The following is a 17,228-nucleotide window of genomic DNA, read 5'->3' as shown; positions in this document are numbered from 1 at the left end:
TCCTTTGGTAAATATGGTTGTGACTATTTTCTTCCACTATTTGATCTGAGGAAGTGGGTCTGGCCCACGAAAGCTCATCATCTAATAAACCATCCTGTTAGTTTTTAAAGTGCTACATAGTTCTGCATTTTGTTTCAGGTATTTCTAAATGACTAAGACAGCTAAGTAGGATTTAGTTTAGCTTAGTTTTTATATGGAGCTTGCTACAGGAGGATAACACAAGGGGGTCCAAATGTGTTGTGAACAACTGAAGATAAATGCTCCATCTAAAACTAAGCTATGTGTATTCTTTATGTGAGAGCTAAAGATACCAGCAGATTCCCTCCTGATCATGATCAGAAATGATGTTTCAATTACTTGCAACTTGTTTTATTTTGAATTTTTTCCTCCACAAGGAAAAGAAGTATGTCTGAGCATAGGATAGTGCATACCTTAGGGTGAACTTTACCAAGGGTAACTTTCAAATATCAGTCATTTTTTCTGTACGTTTGTTCAAAAGTATATGGTTAGAAGGCGGCAAAAATGTATTTTTCCACACTTTCCTAAACTCAAAGCAAGCTAAATAACAGGTTGAAATCAGCATGAAAATGAATTTATACTAAATAAATAATCCACCTTTGAACAGGCATAAGAGATTAAATAACAAAGAATTGGTGTTTAGGTACATGGTATAGCAGTAGATTATCATATCTGGCAATCTTAATATTTTGTTTAAAAAATTATAGCAGGCATGTGGTGGAAAATGGCCAATATATCGGCTACTCATTTATCAAAAATATTTGGTACCCTATTTAAAACAAATGGTCATCTGTATTGTCAACCCAAATATTCACAGTCATGGGTAAGACACACTCAAAGTCATGAGATTGGCTTAAAAAACACAAGATCCTTAAAATAATACATTTGGAGTTCTCTTTACTTAACTTCTGACCTTTGATCCTTGATGGCTTATGGTTTTTCAGCCAAAAAGGTTACAAACTTACCTTTAAAAAAAAAAAAAGGAAAGGTCTGGTGAAAATAAATGTGGTGTGTTTGCTTCTCTCCAGGGTCTACAGCTTTATGAAAATGACAAATTTTAAAATTCTCATAATAGAATTGCAGGAGTTGGCAACATTGTGGTAAATTTAAAGTGCAATTTTCTACTTACAGAAGCATTGAGAAGCTTACTAGACTTTTTGTAGTTTGTAGCATTTTAAAAAATGTTTATGACATCTTTGGTTGCTTGTATGTATAAAAGAAATTAATGTTCTCTCTAGGCTTAGCTCATTAGTGCCAAGGTGCAATAAGCTACTACACATTAAACTTCTTTAGTCTGGGACCCTTGGGGCCTGACTAGTTCTGAACAAGAGAATTTTCTGAACCACGAGAGGTCTATCAGCATTACCAACACTGCCACTGCTTACTGGGCTGTTAGAGGACATTGAAGGGTAAAGGCACAAAACACTGAGAACCAGGACTGGTGGCTGTAAACAAACTTTATGGGACTGCGGGAAACTTGGCCACATCCATGAAAAGTGGACATCTGGCTAACTAAAATCACATGATGTTTCTGGACGAGAGAGTTCTGGATTAGAGAGGTTCAGCCTGCACTAGCTAGTAGCTGCTGCCCGGCAATCTCACTCACCAGGTACCGTTGTGAACTCTAAGGCCTTAAATCTCCTTTTGGATAGAGATGTAACTGATTAACCAGTAAGCCTCACCCATGAGCTGGGGGTTCATTAGCCCAGCTGGGCCTCCCGTTCTGTGGGTGGGAGGCACTCCAGACTGGCTGGGCTGAAGCAGCTCCCTCCCCCCCTCGGTATGGCATGGTGTGCCTGGCCCAGCCGAAGCAGCCTCCCACCCCAGCACAGTGAGGCAAGGCCAGCTTCAGAAGCCCAAGCCCATGGCACACTCTGCCTGGCCCAGCTAGAGCAGCTCACAGACCAGCAGGGTCGGCCAGCCGGCCTTGAGCAGCTCCCCCGCCCATGCTGTCCAGCCTGGCTGGAGCAACCCCCTTCCCCAGTGCAGTGGGCCTGTCCTGAGCAGCCCCTGCCTATAGCAGGCTCAGCCCAGCCTAGCTGGGGCAACCTGGGGCACAGGTGAGAGGCTGCTTCAGACCAGGCAGGCCTGCCACGCCATGCCATGGGCCAGGCTGAAGTGGCTCCCTGCCCGCAGGATCCCAGTTAAGCAGTAAACCAATTAAACATAACATTTAACCATGCTTAACGGATTAAATGAGATTTTACACTTCTCTGAGTTCAGGATGGTTCCTTTAGCCATTGAGTAGTCTCCTGGATTATAGCATGGGCTAGTGAATTTAGCACCCACTCTTCCTCCCGTTCTATGAAATGCAGTAATTCATGGAATTCTCACTTCCGATATGATGATGAGAGGAATACTTCTTTCTTCAAATGTATGCAACACAGAGTGATTCAGAAGCAAATACAAATCTGATTCTATTCTTGAGGGAATAAACAGCATATACTATCAGAACCTCATATCTACTCAGACATACATTGATGGGAGATAGATGATAGATAAGGAAGATGTACACATCTGAATTGCAGTATATGTCCTCTGCAATGCACCCCTGCAGATACCTCATTTCAAAGTACATCACTCATTTTAGTCCCAAAGTTGCTTACATTCCACATAAATGTAGTATAACACTGGCAAGCAAAATCGTACCTGGGACCTCTGGAGCTGAGAACATGAGTCTCCACCACATGAGCTAAAAGCCAGCTAGCTGTTAGCTAATGTTGCAAAGCAGATTCATTCTCTCTGTAAGGGTTCTCAGTGCCATTCGATGGGACGGTACAGCACACCCAGAAAGTGTTTGGGTTACAGTAGCATTCCCTCACTTTTATTACTAACCATTATTACATCAGAAATAAACAATTATGAAGTTCACATTATAATAAGAGTGATGGAATGAATCCCACTGCATTTGTATTTTATGGCATTAATATTTTTGCACTCTGCCATTGGGTCTTCGGCATACATTACATTCCACATCTGAGCCTTGGCCAGTATGGACAGGTGTACCTCAGTGCTAGGAGTCATGAAACCATTTAGAAAGCGATGGCTAGCTGAGCTGCATTCACACCCTCTCACAGTTCCAAACACTTCATGAAAGGCTATGTAAAGGAAAGGTAGCCACTTCCAGATATTCACCATTTTAACAGAGGACTTCATAGACATCAGAAAGGAGAATGGGCTGTTGAATATAACCAAAGAAAATTGAATGTGATTCTGCATGGGCAATACATTCACAGTAGTTATGATCTAGGTGAGCAGTCTTCCTTTTGCCCTCAAAAATCACCTCTGCAGTTACCAAACTTGGAAGCCGGACTAGCAGTAATAACTGCTCTGGAAGAAAGCGAGGAGAACTTAAAGTGTGGTTCCGTTCTGAAAAATTATTATGTAAAAATGGTACTGTCTTAATGCAGATCTGTTCTCAAGATGAAATCCTAGGCCTCATACTATAAAATTATTTATTATTTATATTACCAAGCACGTATAAGCCCTACTCATGCACTGGAATCCACTGGTTCTAGGCATTGAACAAACACAAAGCAAAAAAGATTGTCCCTTCCCCAAAAAGACAATGGGAGTTTTACCATTGACTTCCATGGGACAAAATGTGACTCTAGGTTTGGTATCCATCATATCTGCTAACATCAGCATCTACATTTTTTCTGCTTCTTTGTGCTTTTAATACTATGGAGCCAATACAGCCAGTAGGGAATGCAATGAATTCTACTTCTTGCTCAGAACCAATAAAACTGTCCTCTAAGCCAGTGTTTCTCAACCAGTGATATGAGTACCCTTAGGGATACTCTAGAGAAGTCTGGGGGGTACGTCAACACAACTGAAATTTGGAGAAAACTGAATTTTTGTTTTAAGTTTTACAGCGCTTTATTTTTTGTACTTTTTACACCCAAAAATGTCATCACCTGCCCAGCTACAATTAAGTTGTTTAAACAAATGTGATGCAATGGTAGAAAAAATTTTTGTGTGTCTGAAAACTGTAGGTACTGGGGGTACTTATAATTTTTGTAAAGAGGTAATTTATAAAAAAAAGATTGAGAAACACTGCTCTAAGCTTCAGTTGCAAGGTTAAGCAGTTACATGAGTGCACATCCAGTCCCACTGAAGGCCATTGGTCTATATTATTTTTATTGCTGGTCGTGATCTGCGAGAAGAAAAGAAACCAGCTTGACTTTCAGATCCCAGCTAGAGTTTGCAGGGCTGGTATTGGATGGCTATAAAGACTTTTTATTATGCATTGAACCTACCTGATTTAGAAGAATCAAACACGATAAACATGGAGGCCTTTGTGGCCATATTTACAAAGCCACTTTTCAGAATTGTTTAAATAAGGTTAAAAGGAATGCTCTCCTGAAACAAGCAACCAAACTGGCTTTAAAGTTGAAAGAACAATACAGAGTAAAGGTCTGAATACAGCAGCAAGTATGGTATTCAGATATGGAATGTTTCTGAAGAATCCATCTGCAGCTGCCTTACTCACACCTAGCAGAATGAGTGTTGGACCTTCTTGTACACCACCACCACTACCAGTTTAATGTCAGAGGCAAGACAACCTCTGAACTGAGACTGATCCTCCCTTTGACTTATCCCCAAAAGCCACAAACAACTTTCAAGATTCATAACATATTTTGCTCTACTCACATCAATACTCTTTTGATGTCCAGTTCATGAAGACTCACTTTTCTAGGTAAGTTTAGAGATACAGGGAAGAAGATGGGTGATGGAAGGAAGAAAGAAGATGAAATTCAGAAACCACCTTTGAGGAGAGAGTGAAAGAAACACCACCTATTTTTATGTAAAATAATAAAAAAAGGATAAGCCATCATGTTTGGAGGAAACTAAGGCTATAGCTACATATAGATTTTATACCGATTCAACTGTTGGTTTAGAAACAAATATAGTTACTCTTGGTGCAGCCTCTAGCGTTGATGCATTTATACCCTTTCCAGTTAAGTAGTTACCAGCATAAACTCTGTCAATATCAAGGTATTTGTATCTGTATACTTGCATCCACATGAGAGGTTTGCACCAATTTAACTGTACTTGTTAATAAATACAGTTACAGACCAGACCTAAGAATGTGACTTTGAGAGATAGCTGGTAAAGAGAACACTACCCTGCCTATTCAAAGAGCGATTTCATGAGTCTTGTCCATATTACAGTTAGGCTTGATCCAGTGTCCACTGTATTCAATGAGAATCCTTCCATGGATATTTGATTAGGCTCTTAAAATGTCATGAATCTACCTGTCTATCAAGGTGTAGTACTGGTCACCATGATATCTTCCAAGTATTTCAAATTATAATAAAAATCAGTCTCAACACTGAGGTATTTGTATCAGTATACCTGCATCCACACAAGAGGCTTGCACCAATTTAACTGTACTCGATAACAAATACAGTTAAATATTTACAAACACTGTGTATAGACCTGACCTAAGAATGTAACTTCCTTTCCCTCTCTGTCTTCTACTCTATCCCATAGAAAAAATAGCTTGATTAGTTTGGCTGTAGGTCTATAGACTTTCTCCAGGTAAAGCTAAGTTGAAGGGATGAGTTTGGTGTTTAGTTTTGAACTTGGTGTGTCCAAAGTGATTTTTATCTCACTTGTGAGCGCATGATATAGTCTTGGTCCAGCACCAGTGAAGTTCTGTCTCCTGCACTCACAATCTCCAGTTGTGGACATTCTCACACTCTACTGGCAGGCGGTTATTGTGGGAGGTCAGTCAGAGAAAGAAGTGATCTCTCACAAAGCTAAGTTCAATAACAATCAAGAGTCCAGTTTTCTGCACTGATCTGCATTTCTCATTTCACATTAAGAATTAACCTCTTCCGGATAGTTCCTTTGTTCTTGTAAAAAAAAGAAACTGAAGTCAGATGCCAGCATCACCTTCTGTGGTGTGCAAAAATAAAAACATTAGTCTCATTGGCTCTTAGAGCTTTTTTAAGTAACCCAGGGAAATAACTGAGAATGTAGTCCTGAGTCCTTATTTGCGATTGCACTGCTTCTTAAGGACCCTAGCCTGCTCCCATTGAAGTGAAAGGGGTTTTCCCACCAAATTCAGTTAAATAAGTTGTAGGGACTAACTGTGAAGAGCAACAGAACACCAGGCCCATGATAATGTCCAGTTAACATTTGTTCTTAATATTTTCATTTTTGTGGGACAGATACGCCTGATTATACAAAACCAAAGAACACAACAGAGCTGTAATGGCAATGACCGCAATCCCATAATGAGGTCCAGGTGGGACCCTGTAATATAGCGGACCCCCAATGAAATATCAGGGCCAATAAGATTACCTGTTAAGCTATGAAAAGTGACTTCAATTTCTAGCATTAGGCATAACCATGTCCAGTAATTCCTGACTGGCTGAGTATTTGATAATTTGCCTCATACCCTCAGTTTCTCTACTCAGTCATTAGCTGCCAAGAAATGCCCTCCCTCCTTATCATTTCTGCTTAAATAAATCAGGAATTTTATTATATTTCTTATGTCCCCAAAAGCCCATTTTTCTGTGGATGAGCTGTTCCCCCCCAAATACTCTGATTTCATTAGCTTGTTCCAAACAAACTTTAGCTTTGCCAACAAAAGCACAAAATGCAGCAACAAAAGGTCATTCTGACTTTTTTTGATAAGCTATAATAATGATTAATCTATAACCTAGAGTTTTCCTGAAATATATTTAGTTAAAACGAAAAGAAAAACAATCTTTCTGAATTATGCTCCAGAAATATATAATCACAGTCTCTCACATACAAATGCCAACCTGATAAGACAAAAATGTATAGATATATTTTTCTTTTCTACACACTACGTAGATAATAGGGCAATTACACTTTAAACAAACTATACTAATAACCTAAAAACTTATTACCAAGTATTTGTACCACACTGGTCACCATAGTATCTGAACCCGTTATATTACTAAGGAAATATTTATATCATGGGTGTGTTCTTTGTCATTCACACAGAATAAGCTCACACCCATAAAAAGTACCTTATGCTAACCACTGCAATGCACACTCTATTCTATGTCTGTTTTGATAGGATCAAATCAATTGGAAGAGGGTAAGTTTGAAAGCCTCAAATCTTTCAGAAAAATTGTGTGTGAGTGGGTGTGTGGGGGGGTGATTCATAAAACAGATTAAAATATAAATGGTAGGCTAAGTACATCAAAAGATTTCAGATTAAGGGGATTAAATCAAAGTACTTACATGTTCCACAACAATTGTTTAGAAAGGGAGAGATGATGAAAGCATGGTGCTGACATGCCAGTTGTATCATTTCTCTGAAATACTGCTCAGCATTGCATTATAAAAAATGTAGCAACCATGTGAAGGTTACTCAGTGGAAACCTCACAGTTATTGTGGTGCTGCCATATGTATGGTACATCACTTGCTTTGCCATTGTCCAGTGTTCTAATCCAAGAGAATATTTTCAATACTGATCCTTCCAGCACACAACAGACACTTGCAATAGCCTTGCCTTCAAGATCCTAATAACTCTGCCCATTCCTGCTTATCAGTCTCAATCTCATTTCATGTCACCCCAATCCTCTAGCAGCCACTCTGCCCTATCAGAAAAGCCATCCTCAGCCTGCCACTTACCTGTATCTCCCATCAACATCTTCAGGCCTCCTTTCATAACACCCAGTCTGCATGGACCATACCTCAAGAACTGGTCCTCCACATCACTGCCCTCTCCTCATTCAAATCCCTGCTACAGACTGACTTCCACAATGACAGATGTACAAGTAACTATAATTGCATTTGTGTAGGATGATTTGGAATTGCCAGAACAGCACATTTAAAAACAACCAGTATCAATGAGCATGTGTATGACCAGAATGTAAACATCCATCATGATGAGACCACTTTAACTGTTGCTGTTCCCAAATTCTGTTTGTTCTGTCTTTCCTTACCCTCACAAAAAGTAGCTGTTCAAGGCAGTGACCATAACTTCTTTTGAGTTTGCACAGCACCTAGCACATTTAAGATCCTACTGGAAACAAGTTGTCCACAATTTAAATAAAGTATCCATCCTTACTCACAGATGATGCAGATAAAGTGTCAAATTTTGCCATTTGATGTGTGTACTAAAAGCAAACCAAACAGCCAACTCCATCTGTTGGAAATGCTCTTGTACATTAAGCATCGACATTTTTTCAAATCTCCGATTTGAAGATTTTCAAAAGTCCTGTAGAAAGACCCACCCAAGAAGCCAAAGCATCCATAGAGATGCCCTCTGAAGACTGGAAGCCCTCTACAAATGAATGCATGCTATGCACCAAAGATTGCAGACTTAGTATCATTGAACAGCATCAAAATTAGTGAGCACAGTGAACATACCACAGGAAAACCTGCTAAGAGCGACCACCCATCAGAATTAGTAAAAGTGGTTGTTTGTATAACGTGGTCTATCTTCAAACGTTGCCATAGCAGACACTGGTAATTCTGGGACCTCTGCAAGTAGTCTCTTGTGACAGGTGATCAATCTTCAGAGGAAGTCTCTAAAGCAGCTTTTACTGCTTATAAAACATTCAATAACTGGCTACATTTAAATGAGAGAAAACCTTGTCACTGATTTAATTGTAAAGTCTTTTACCAGACCAAAGGGCAGCTAGTAATTCTGACACTGGGAATCAGCAGCAGGGTCACTAGAATGGAGGAGGTTAACCTTGGCACAATGTGACAGCCAATGTGTTGCATATGGGATTCAGACAGTGCAAGCAAAATGCAATGTAATGAAAAGGCTGCACACAGTTAAGACTCCTAGCAGCTCTAGTAATGCGGTTAAATTAAAAAAGCAAATACTTAGGCCGCTAAAGAGCACTTTGCCAGGTATTTGTGTTAAATGTGTGAGATAACTATTGGGTGGCAGGTCACACTGTTAAAATGTATATTTGGCACCTCACAAAGTAACTCCATAAAAGTGCCACTGGTCTGGAAAGTTAGCTGAGTCTTGACAGGTATTCTAAACAAGAATCAGATTACATCTGACATTCCCACTCAGTCTGCTGCAAGATTAAATGTTTAGTTTAAATTAAGTTTAAAAATTCACTCTTCAGCGATGTTTACTTTCCGTAGCCAATCCCCGGAGCTGGTAGCAGCCGCGCAGACAGGGTGGCTATACCTCCAGGGGGGCAGAGAGCAGTTGAGAAACTATTTTTGGTCAAGTGTCATGCAATGTTAGAACTTTTACAGTCTTCCCAGGGAAGATGGCCTCTTTTCTGTGTGTGTGTGTGTGAGAGAGACCTGTTCACCAAAAGTCATGCTGTCTGCACTTCCCATCACCAAGCACTCATTTGGTTATCAGCAACATTTCAGACCTCTTGAGATTAATGACTGTTGCCATGTAAACAGTGTTTTATAATGGGAAGAAGGAAATACCAGCAGGACAGTGCACAAAGTAGAAACCAGGGAGAGTTCCCGATGCTGCGGGTGCCACATGATAGCGGTGGTTTTCAGCGCAGTTTCAGTATGGGCAACACCCTGAGAGCAGTCATTGCCTTCATCCCTTCTGACGGCTGCCAGAAATACCTTCTGGGCAACCTGGAAGAGATGCCAGTTGACCGAATGGTGGATCTGAGCGGCAGGCAGCTGAGGAGATTTCCTTTGCACGTTTGTTCTTTCCGGGAGCTCGTCAAGCTGTACCTGAGCGACAATAACCTGCACCAGCTGCCGCCGGAGCTAGAACAGCTGCAGAACCTCCAGATCTTGGCCTTAGATTTCAACAACTTCAAAGCACTGCCCCCGGTGGTGTGCACCCTGAGGCAGCTGTGCATCCTCTACCTGGGCAACAACAGGCTCTGTGACCTGCCCCAGGAGCTCAGCCTCCTGCAGAATCTCAAAACCTTGTGGCTCGAGTCCAACTGCCTGCACCACTTGCCCGAGGTGGTGTGTGAGCTAAGCCTCCTCAAGACCCTGCACGCCGGCTCCAACGCCCTGCGCACGCTGCCTGCGCAGCTGTGCGACCTGCAGGAGCTGCGCACCATCTGGCTCTCCAGCAACCTGCTGGCCGACTTTCCTCCAGTGCTGCTGCACATGCCCTTCCTGGAGGTGATCGACGTGGATCGCAACACCATCCGGTCCTTCCCCAGCCTGGCTCACCTCCCCGGCCTCAAGCTGGTAATCTATGACCACAACCCCTGCCGGAACGCACCCAAGGTGGCCAAAGGGGTGCGCAGAGTGGGGCGGTGGGCAGAGGAGACCCCCGAGCCCAGGAAGCGCTCTGAGCTCGGCAGAGAGGAGGAGACTGACAGCAAGGAACTGCCACCTCCTGCTGAGAAGCAACCCCAGGCCTGCTAAGGATCAGCCAAGCAGCTCTTGCGGGTGCTAACAATTTGCCATCTGTGCCCATCTCCTCTGGATCTGTGGGAATTGCGCATCTCTGGCTGTTTACAACAAAACTGCCATTTAAATAGAGCGTTTCTTCACTTCCTGGTACCTCGGCTGTTAAATGCACACAATAGTGCCTAGACTGGTCTTCATCACTGTATTTTGAGAGACCTGTATGCGCTCAGCTAGTAGGTGTAAAGCTATTTAAATAGATGTGCCATCAAATTCCTCCCTCTTATCCCGAAAGCCTCCTTACCTAGGGCTAAAGACCAGCATGTCCTTTGTACAATGAGCAGGTGAAAAATACTGTATAAAGCTGACCCGTTGAAGTGACACTACGGATGTGCATCTAGCAAAATCCCTTTTATTCCAAATGCCACCTGAGGAAGCATGACTGAGCTTTTCCTTCCGCGATCACACTGCAGCCTCCCGAGTGAGCACTCGCTGCTGTGCCCGGATGGAGCACAAGAAGTATTTCTCACGCAAGTGGTAAAAGGAGCCTCACAGCTTGTCAAGATCCCCTCTTCTGCCTGGAACGAGGGTGTAGGAAATATCACTGGACTGTCCCCAGCTAACACTGAACATGACTAGACTAGCCAGAGAGAGAATGAGGTTTTTTTGGTTTTGTTTTGCCAGCACTTTATGCAGAGTCATTTCTCCCTTCAGCGGGGTGGCTTTTCAAAGCTGCAAAAGGATTTGCTTTCATTTGGACGCTTTGATTGTAAAACTACAAGAATCGGCAGGGTGACTTGCAGGTGTAAAACCGCAATAGGCCCCAACTCTGTAAACATACCAATGTTCACCTAGAGCTAGCCCTTGCCTTCCACAGGGCTACTCCCTTCCTAATGTTTGTGCAGCTGAGGCCTGTGCTTCTGCCACCACACTTGGAAATTTACTCAATTGCAGGCTGATTGTGCCCCTTTAAATTAAAAGGCACGTTTTGCACAAATGTGCCCTAGGTAACAATAATTGACTCAAAATGGGTGGAAGTGATGTCTACTAAGGAGTCACTTGCCATGACTGTTCTTTTGAATTCATAGTGCCTTTTGTACTCAGCACCAAGCTTGCTATGTTAATGGGAGCGTCACTGGACCTGAACAGCTGCCTGTCTTAATCTCCTTATCAGCACAATATGCAAAAATCATAGTTAACTTTCCATAAAGCAGTTGATTTAGTGATTAATGCCATTTACATTCTTAAAAGAATATTTGGGAAGTAGAGAACCAGTTCGTACTTTCTGTCTTATTAAAGTTAAGTCTGGATTTGGATCTGGCTAGTACCCGCCTAGTGTGCTTCGTATTTATTATACTAACTGTATTAGAGTTGTTCTCAAGTGCCTTTAACAGAGAGCAAGTGCATTGCTCTGGATTATTTTTCCTCAAAGGTTTTACCAAATCTTGCTCTGCCAAACTAACAATTATTTCTTTAGTGAAATAAAGGGTGTAATGTTTGGATTTTATATGTGAGGATAGATCCATTTGAATGAATGTGAGTCTCTCCTCTTTGGTTTAGCTGAGGCTTCTTTCCTTTGCTACAAACATGACATCTTATATCTGGGAAAGAAACAGGAATTCTTTTGTTGTATATATCTGGCTAATGTTGGAATAAGCCCAGGCAGTGCTGATAGTCTACTATAGCATTCTATAGTAGCCCTCTCACTAATGCTGGGCACTGAAGCTGGGATTCACAAGAGTTATTTATAGAAGTTAGAGCCTTCCCTATATTTATGACTCCTATTGAAAATGATCAAAATCACTCAATGTACAAATAGCTGCAGTGGGGCTTTGGGGACATTGAGGCTACGTCTACACTGGCCCCTTTTCCGGAAGGGGCATGTAAATTTCACTAGTCGTCGTAGGGAAATCCGCGGGGGATTTAAATATCCCCCGCGGCATTTAAATAAAAATGTCCGCCGCTTTTTTCCGGCTTTTAAAAAAGCCGGAAAAGAGCGTCTAGACTGGCCCCGATCCTCCGGAAAAAGTGCCCTTTTCCGGAGGCTCTTATTCTTACTTTAATAAGAGAATAAGAATAAGAGCCTCCGGAAAAGGGCACTTTTTCCGGAGGATCGGGGCCAGTCTAGACGCTCTTTTCCGGCTTTTTTAAAAGCCGGAAAAAAGCGGCGGACATTTTTATTTAAATGCCGCTGGGGATATTTAAATCCCCCGCGGATTTCCCTACGACGACTAGTGAAATTTACATGCCCCTTCCGGAAAAGGGGCCAGTGTAGACGTAGCCTGATTGTTACTGTGAACACTCCCCAGTCACTGCTGGTGAAAGTAATGTCGGTATTTTGACTCATTTAACCCCTTGAAATGCTGTACAAGTTGAACCTCTAATCGGGCACTTTCTGATCCAGTAACATCCATGGTCTGGAATGATTCTAGTTAGCCAGATGTCCACTTTTCATGGATATAGCCAAGTTTCCTGCAGTCCCATAAAGTTTGTTTACAGCCACCAGTCCTTGTTCTCAGTGTTCTGGGCTATTATTTAGAAGATATTTGGGGTAAATTAGAGCTAAGAGCCCAGTGAGAAGTGGAAGTATTAATAAAGCTGCCAGACAGTATTGATCTCATGTGGTTTGGCAACTACTTTGGTTCGGCACTGGTCAGGTCCTGATGGAACCAAACTAGACAGGTTCAACCTATATTGTAAATAGACTGGTGGTTTTAATACAAACATCAGCAAATGGGACTTCATATACTCATGTAAAGTTACTGGAACCACAACCTAATTGTCAGTCACTTATTTTTCTATCATATTTTGATATGCTGATAAATTCACACTAAATAAGTAAATCAGAAAACTGGACTAAAACCAAGCTTTACAGCTTCAATAGTTACATAAGGGAGCTTTATGCAGAACATTGCACCATTTTTTTCCTATAAAAGTAATTATGGAAGTCCAAGGCTGGTTCTAGGCAGTGACAACGGCAACTTTATCATGTTAGTATTCAGTATACATATTTAAAACATGAATGCACATACACACAACCTTGCACTTCAGCATATCGTTTCATTTCATTATTTTTCTTAGAGTAGGATAAACCAAATCAATGCAGATTTCTAAACAGTGGAAAAAAAATCTATGTAATGTATATTTATATTACATCAGGCAGAAGTACCAAGCAGGATATGCTGATTTCTCACAGGTTATAAAAGAGATCGAGCTGAGACCTTTCATGAGATCAATTCAGTTTTATATGGAAGAGAGCGATGAAGGCTCCTGCTCTGATAGATATGAAAAGGAAAGCAGCATCAGGCCCTAATGGAATAGAATAGAAATTCCATCATCATCATTAATTTCCATATTTATATTAGACAAGTTTGAGGATTGAAGCTCCATCTTAAGCTAGCTGATTGGGATTCTACTTTAGTTTTGGTAGCCTGCAGCTATGCAGTGAGAACAAAGGTGTCCAGAAGAGCACGCTGCTACCTTTTGGTACCAGTCTTAAATTTTTATCACATGGCTTACACTTAAAACAGAGTGAGAACTGAACAGACATTACAAACAAAGCAGGTCAACTGTTGAAGTACCTTAGTTTTAAATATTGCAAGCATTATTTTTCTTTCTAGCAGTAATGGATGTACCAGATCTTAACCCCGTGGCAACTCCAAGAGAGCATTCTCCATAGAACTGTGCAGGAAAATATTACTTATGGGGGGGAGGGGAGAATAAACATTTATCTAGGAAGCAGTTAGAAGATCTGCAGAGTTTGAAAGACCAGACAGCTTATGGTGGAGATAGAATAAGGGGCAGAGTACAAATGCAACAGTCATAAGTGCATGATAAATGCAATTACCACATCAAGGTCATCACACAGAGTGTACTGACAGGCTGTGTCTACACTGGGCCACTTATTCTGGAAAAGCAGCTGCTTTTCCGGAATAAGCTGTGAGCTGTCTACACTGGCCGCTTGCTTTTCCGGAAAAGTAATGATGATCTAATGTAAAATCGTCATTGTTTTTCCGTAAAAACTATGCTGCTCCCATTTGGGCAAAAGTCCTTTTCCGGAAAAACTGTTCTGGAAAAGGGCCAGTGTAGACAGCACAGTAGTCTTTTCCGCAAAAAAGCCCTGATCGCAAAAATGACGATCGGGGCTTTTTTGCGGAATAGTGCGTCTACATTGGCACGGACGCTTTTCTGGAAAAGCATCCTGTCAATGTAGACGCGCTTTTCCGGAAATACTTATAACGGAAAAACTGTTCCGTTTTAAGCATTTCCGGAAAAGGGTGCTAGTGTAGACGTAGCCACATTGTTTTGAAATACTGTATCTGTAACAGAGTAAGATAGTTCACTCTATTTAAACAATTGTCTTATTGGTCTATCATATCTTTCCAGAGGATGCTGCATTAGAACTCTTAAACTACAGTGCAATATATGTCTCAGAAGACTGGTAAATTTCAGGTAAACATTGCTCTATTTTAAACACCTGTCCCTTAAATGAAGATAACCACCCTGAGCAAAATGATTTTGAACAAGTTCCAAAGTGTCCTTTTCTAGAAAACATCAACATTTGTCTTGTAGCGTTAATCCCACAGGGCATGTGCCTCATGGGGACAATTCTGGGTGGGACTAGCACTGAGACCAGAGACAGACCACAGTACACAGCTCTGGCAGGAGGGGGACATGTCCAGACTGACAGATCCCAAGCTGGGGTAGGGCAAAGTGGGCAGAGCCCCTCTCTGCTCCATTGGCATGCCAGGCAGCCCATGTGCCTCGGGTTCCATCAGGACCTGACCAGTGCCAAACCAAAGTAGTTGCCAAACCACAGGAGGTCAATACTGTCTGGCAGCTTCACCAACACTTCCACTTCTCACTGGGCTCTTAGCTCTAATTTACCCCAAATGTCTTCTAAGTAATAGCCCAGAGCACTGGGCTGCTGAGCAGTAATGGGGGTGGGGAGAAGCAGGACTCCCCATTCTTTTGCTTCCCTCTGCCGGGAACCGGATCCCTCCTGTGCCCCTCCCCCTGCCATTGCCCACTCACTCAAAAGCTGAAGCCCACCTGTTTTACTGTCCTAACCACACACCACTGCTACTCTCACATTATAGCAGCTTCTGAGCAAACCATTGCCTTTCCTCCCTTCTGTGCCAGAGTAGCAGGAAAGCTTCCTTCAGCACCTAAGGCATTTTTGAAGTTCACTGAACAAGATGCTCTAACCTGGTACCTGAGTTCGGAACTGCTAACCGAGTTATCAATCAATAAGGCACAATTTCCTTAGGCTCCTTCCCCTACTGTACAAATTGAAAGTGTCTTTTGTCTAGGCCAAATATTTGTGAAGAAAACCTTAAAAATAGAACTGAGAGCAACCATTCCAATATTGGAGAAACGTAAGAAAACAATGAATAGTCTAGCAGCACCTTAAAAGACTAACATGTAGTTGGTATCAATCTTTCATGGGCACAATCCACTTCAGAACTTGTACAGTAACTGGTGAGCCTCCCAGGTATGTGTATGTGTACTCAGTGCATATAATTTGGAATCTTTTGCCAGTAGTAGAATTAGGTGGTACACGTGCCCATTTTCTTCATGATGTCAGTGTAAGGCATGAAAGAGGCCACAGCTGCCTCCTCTTCCTTCGCATCACTACACATCACAGCTGAAAAATACTGGGAAGGAGGGCCATGGAATATAGCTGCACAACATATAGCTTGAAGAACAACAGTTACTTTACAGGTAAGTAACCATTTCTCTTATTCAGATTCTTGTGCATTTCACTGCAGGTGGCCAATCAGCAGTTCCCTTACAGCTGGGACTTCGGATCATCTGAGCAGAGACTAACACCAAAGTTGACATTGTTATAAGCAGAGATCCTAGTTTCCCATTATAAAAAACAAAACAGGTTTTTGTTTTTTTTTCATAAAATGTGAAACTAAAGGTTCTCCATAAAAACGCAGATTGTTTTTCTGTGGCAAACTTGATTTCTAGGATGTCCCATCATGAGATGGCTGTGACATTCTGCACTCCACATTCACCATAGTGATATTATAATGTAATTATGTTACATTTTGTACAAAATATGCCCTGTGAGGTGTCAGTGGAAAGTTATTATTGCTGAATATGATTAGCCTATGTGTAATATATATCATTTTTGTATCTAGTTATGAACATTGATCTGCATTTAAAATCTGCTTGTTGCTGGTAACTCAGTTACTTTACATGCAGCACATTATGAAGATCTATTCATGGCAATGGCCATTGAGCAAAAACAATTGGCCATGGAAAAAAGCTTAGTTTCACCTGATGAGCCTTAACACTTTAGTCAGTGTGTAAGAACGAACTGCTATGACTCAAAAGCATGAAAGGAGAGGTAATTAGATCATGTGATACTGAACTCTGTTCTTGTGCATGTGTCTTTCCCCACTAATTGTGCTGGGGACTTTGCTTGGGACAATGAAATTCCCTCCATATGGAAGCAATGAAGGCAGTAGTGACATCAATTAGACTCAATCTTCTTATAATTCAACACCTGGAAACACCTCAGGAACAAAGACTGAATGGGGGAAGGAGGTCCCAGATGGGAAAGGAGCCCTGCCTACGTATGGAAGATTGTGCAGATTGCTTGTACCATCAGGGTGAGACATTGCTTGACTGGTTTCACAGAAATAATTTAAAAAGATCTCTTCCTCCAATGCTCAGTCATGCCTAAAAAAAATTATAGTACTACTCGCAATTACGAAAAAAAAGCAGCTTTATAAAATTAAAATTTTCTAGGAGAAAAATACAGATTTTGCCCATGAGAAATCTTGCTGCAACCAACCATTGCATTTTCTGCTTTGGTATTCTGTAAATTTCAGTGCTAAAAGAATAATGATAAAAAAGCTTAACAGCAATAGATTTTTTTCAACATTCAAATTAT

General features: G+C 41.5%; 1 protein-coding gene across 1 annotated transcript; it reads left to right on the top strand.

Annotated features, from left to right (window-relative positions):
* The first annotated feature begins 9,455 nt into the window (after window positions 1–9,455).
* LRRC10 (leucine rich repeat containing 10) lies at window positions 9,456–10,451 on the top strand. Its single transcript, XM_006121573.4, has one exon. The coding sequence runs from the start codon at window positions 9,464–9,466 to the stop codon at window positions 10,337–10,339; it is 876 nt and encodes a 291-aa protein (XP_006121635.2). The 5' UTR covers window positions 9,456–9,463; the 3' UTR covers window positions 10,340–10,451.
* The last annotated feature ends 6,777 nt before the right edge of the window (window positions 10,452–17,228 follow it).

Source organism: Pelodiscus sinensis, chromosome 1, assembly GCF_049634645.1.
Source record: "Pelodiscus sinensis isolate JC-2024 chromosome 1, ASM4963464v1, whole genome shotgun sequence".
Taxonomy (NCBI): domain Eukaryota; kingdom Metazoa; phylum Chordata; order Testudines; family Trionychidae; genus Pelodiscus; species Pelodiscus sinensis.
The sequence above is the reverse complement of the archived record's forward strand: the minus strand, read 5'-3'. Positions and strand labels throughout refer to the sequence as shown.

What these genes read in the sequence shown, in the direction of transcription:
- LRRC10 (XM_006121573.4), top strand. Translation starts at nt 9,464, where the DNA reads ATGCTGCGGGTGCCACATGATAGCGGTGGTTTTCAGCGCAGTTTCAGT.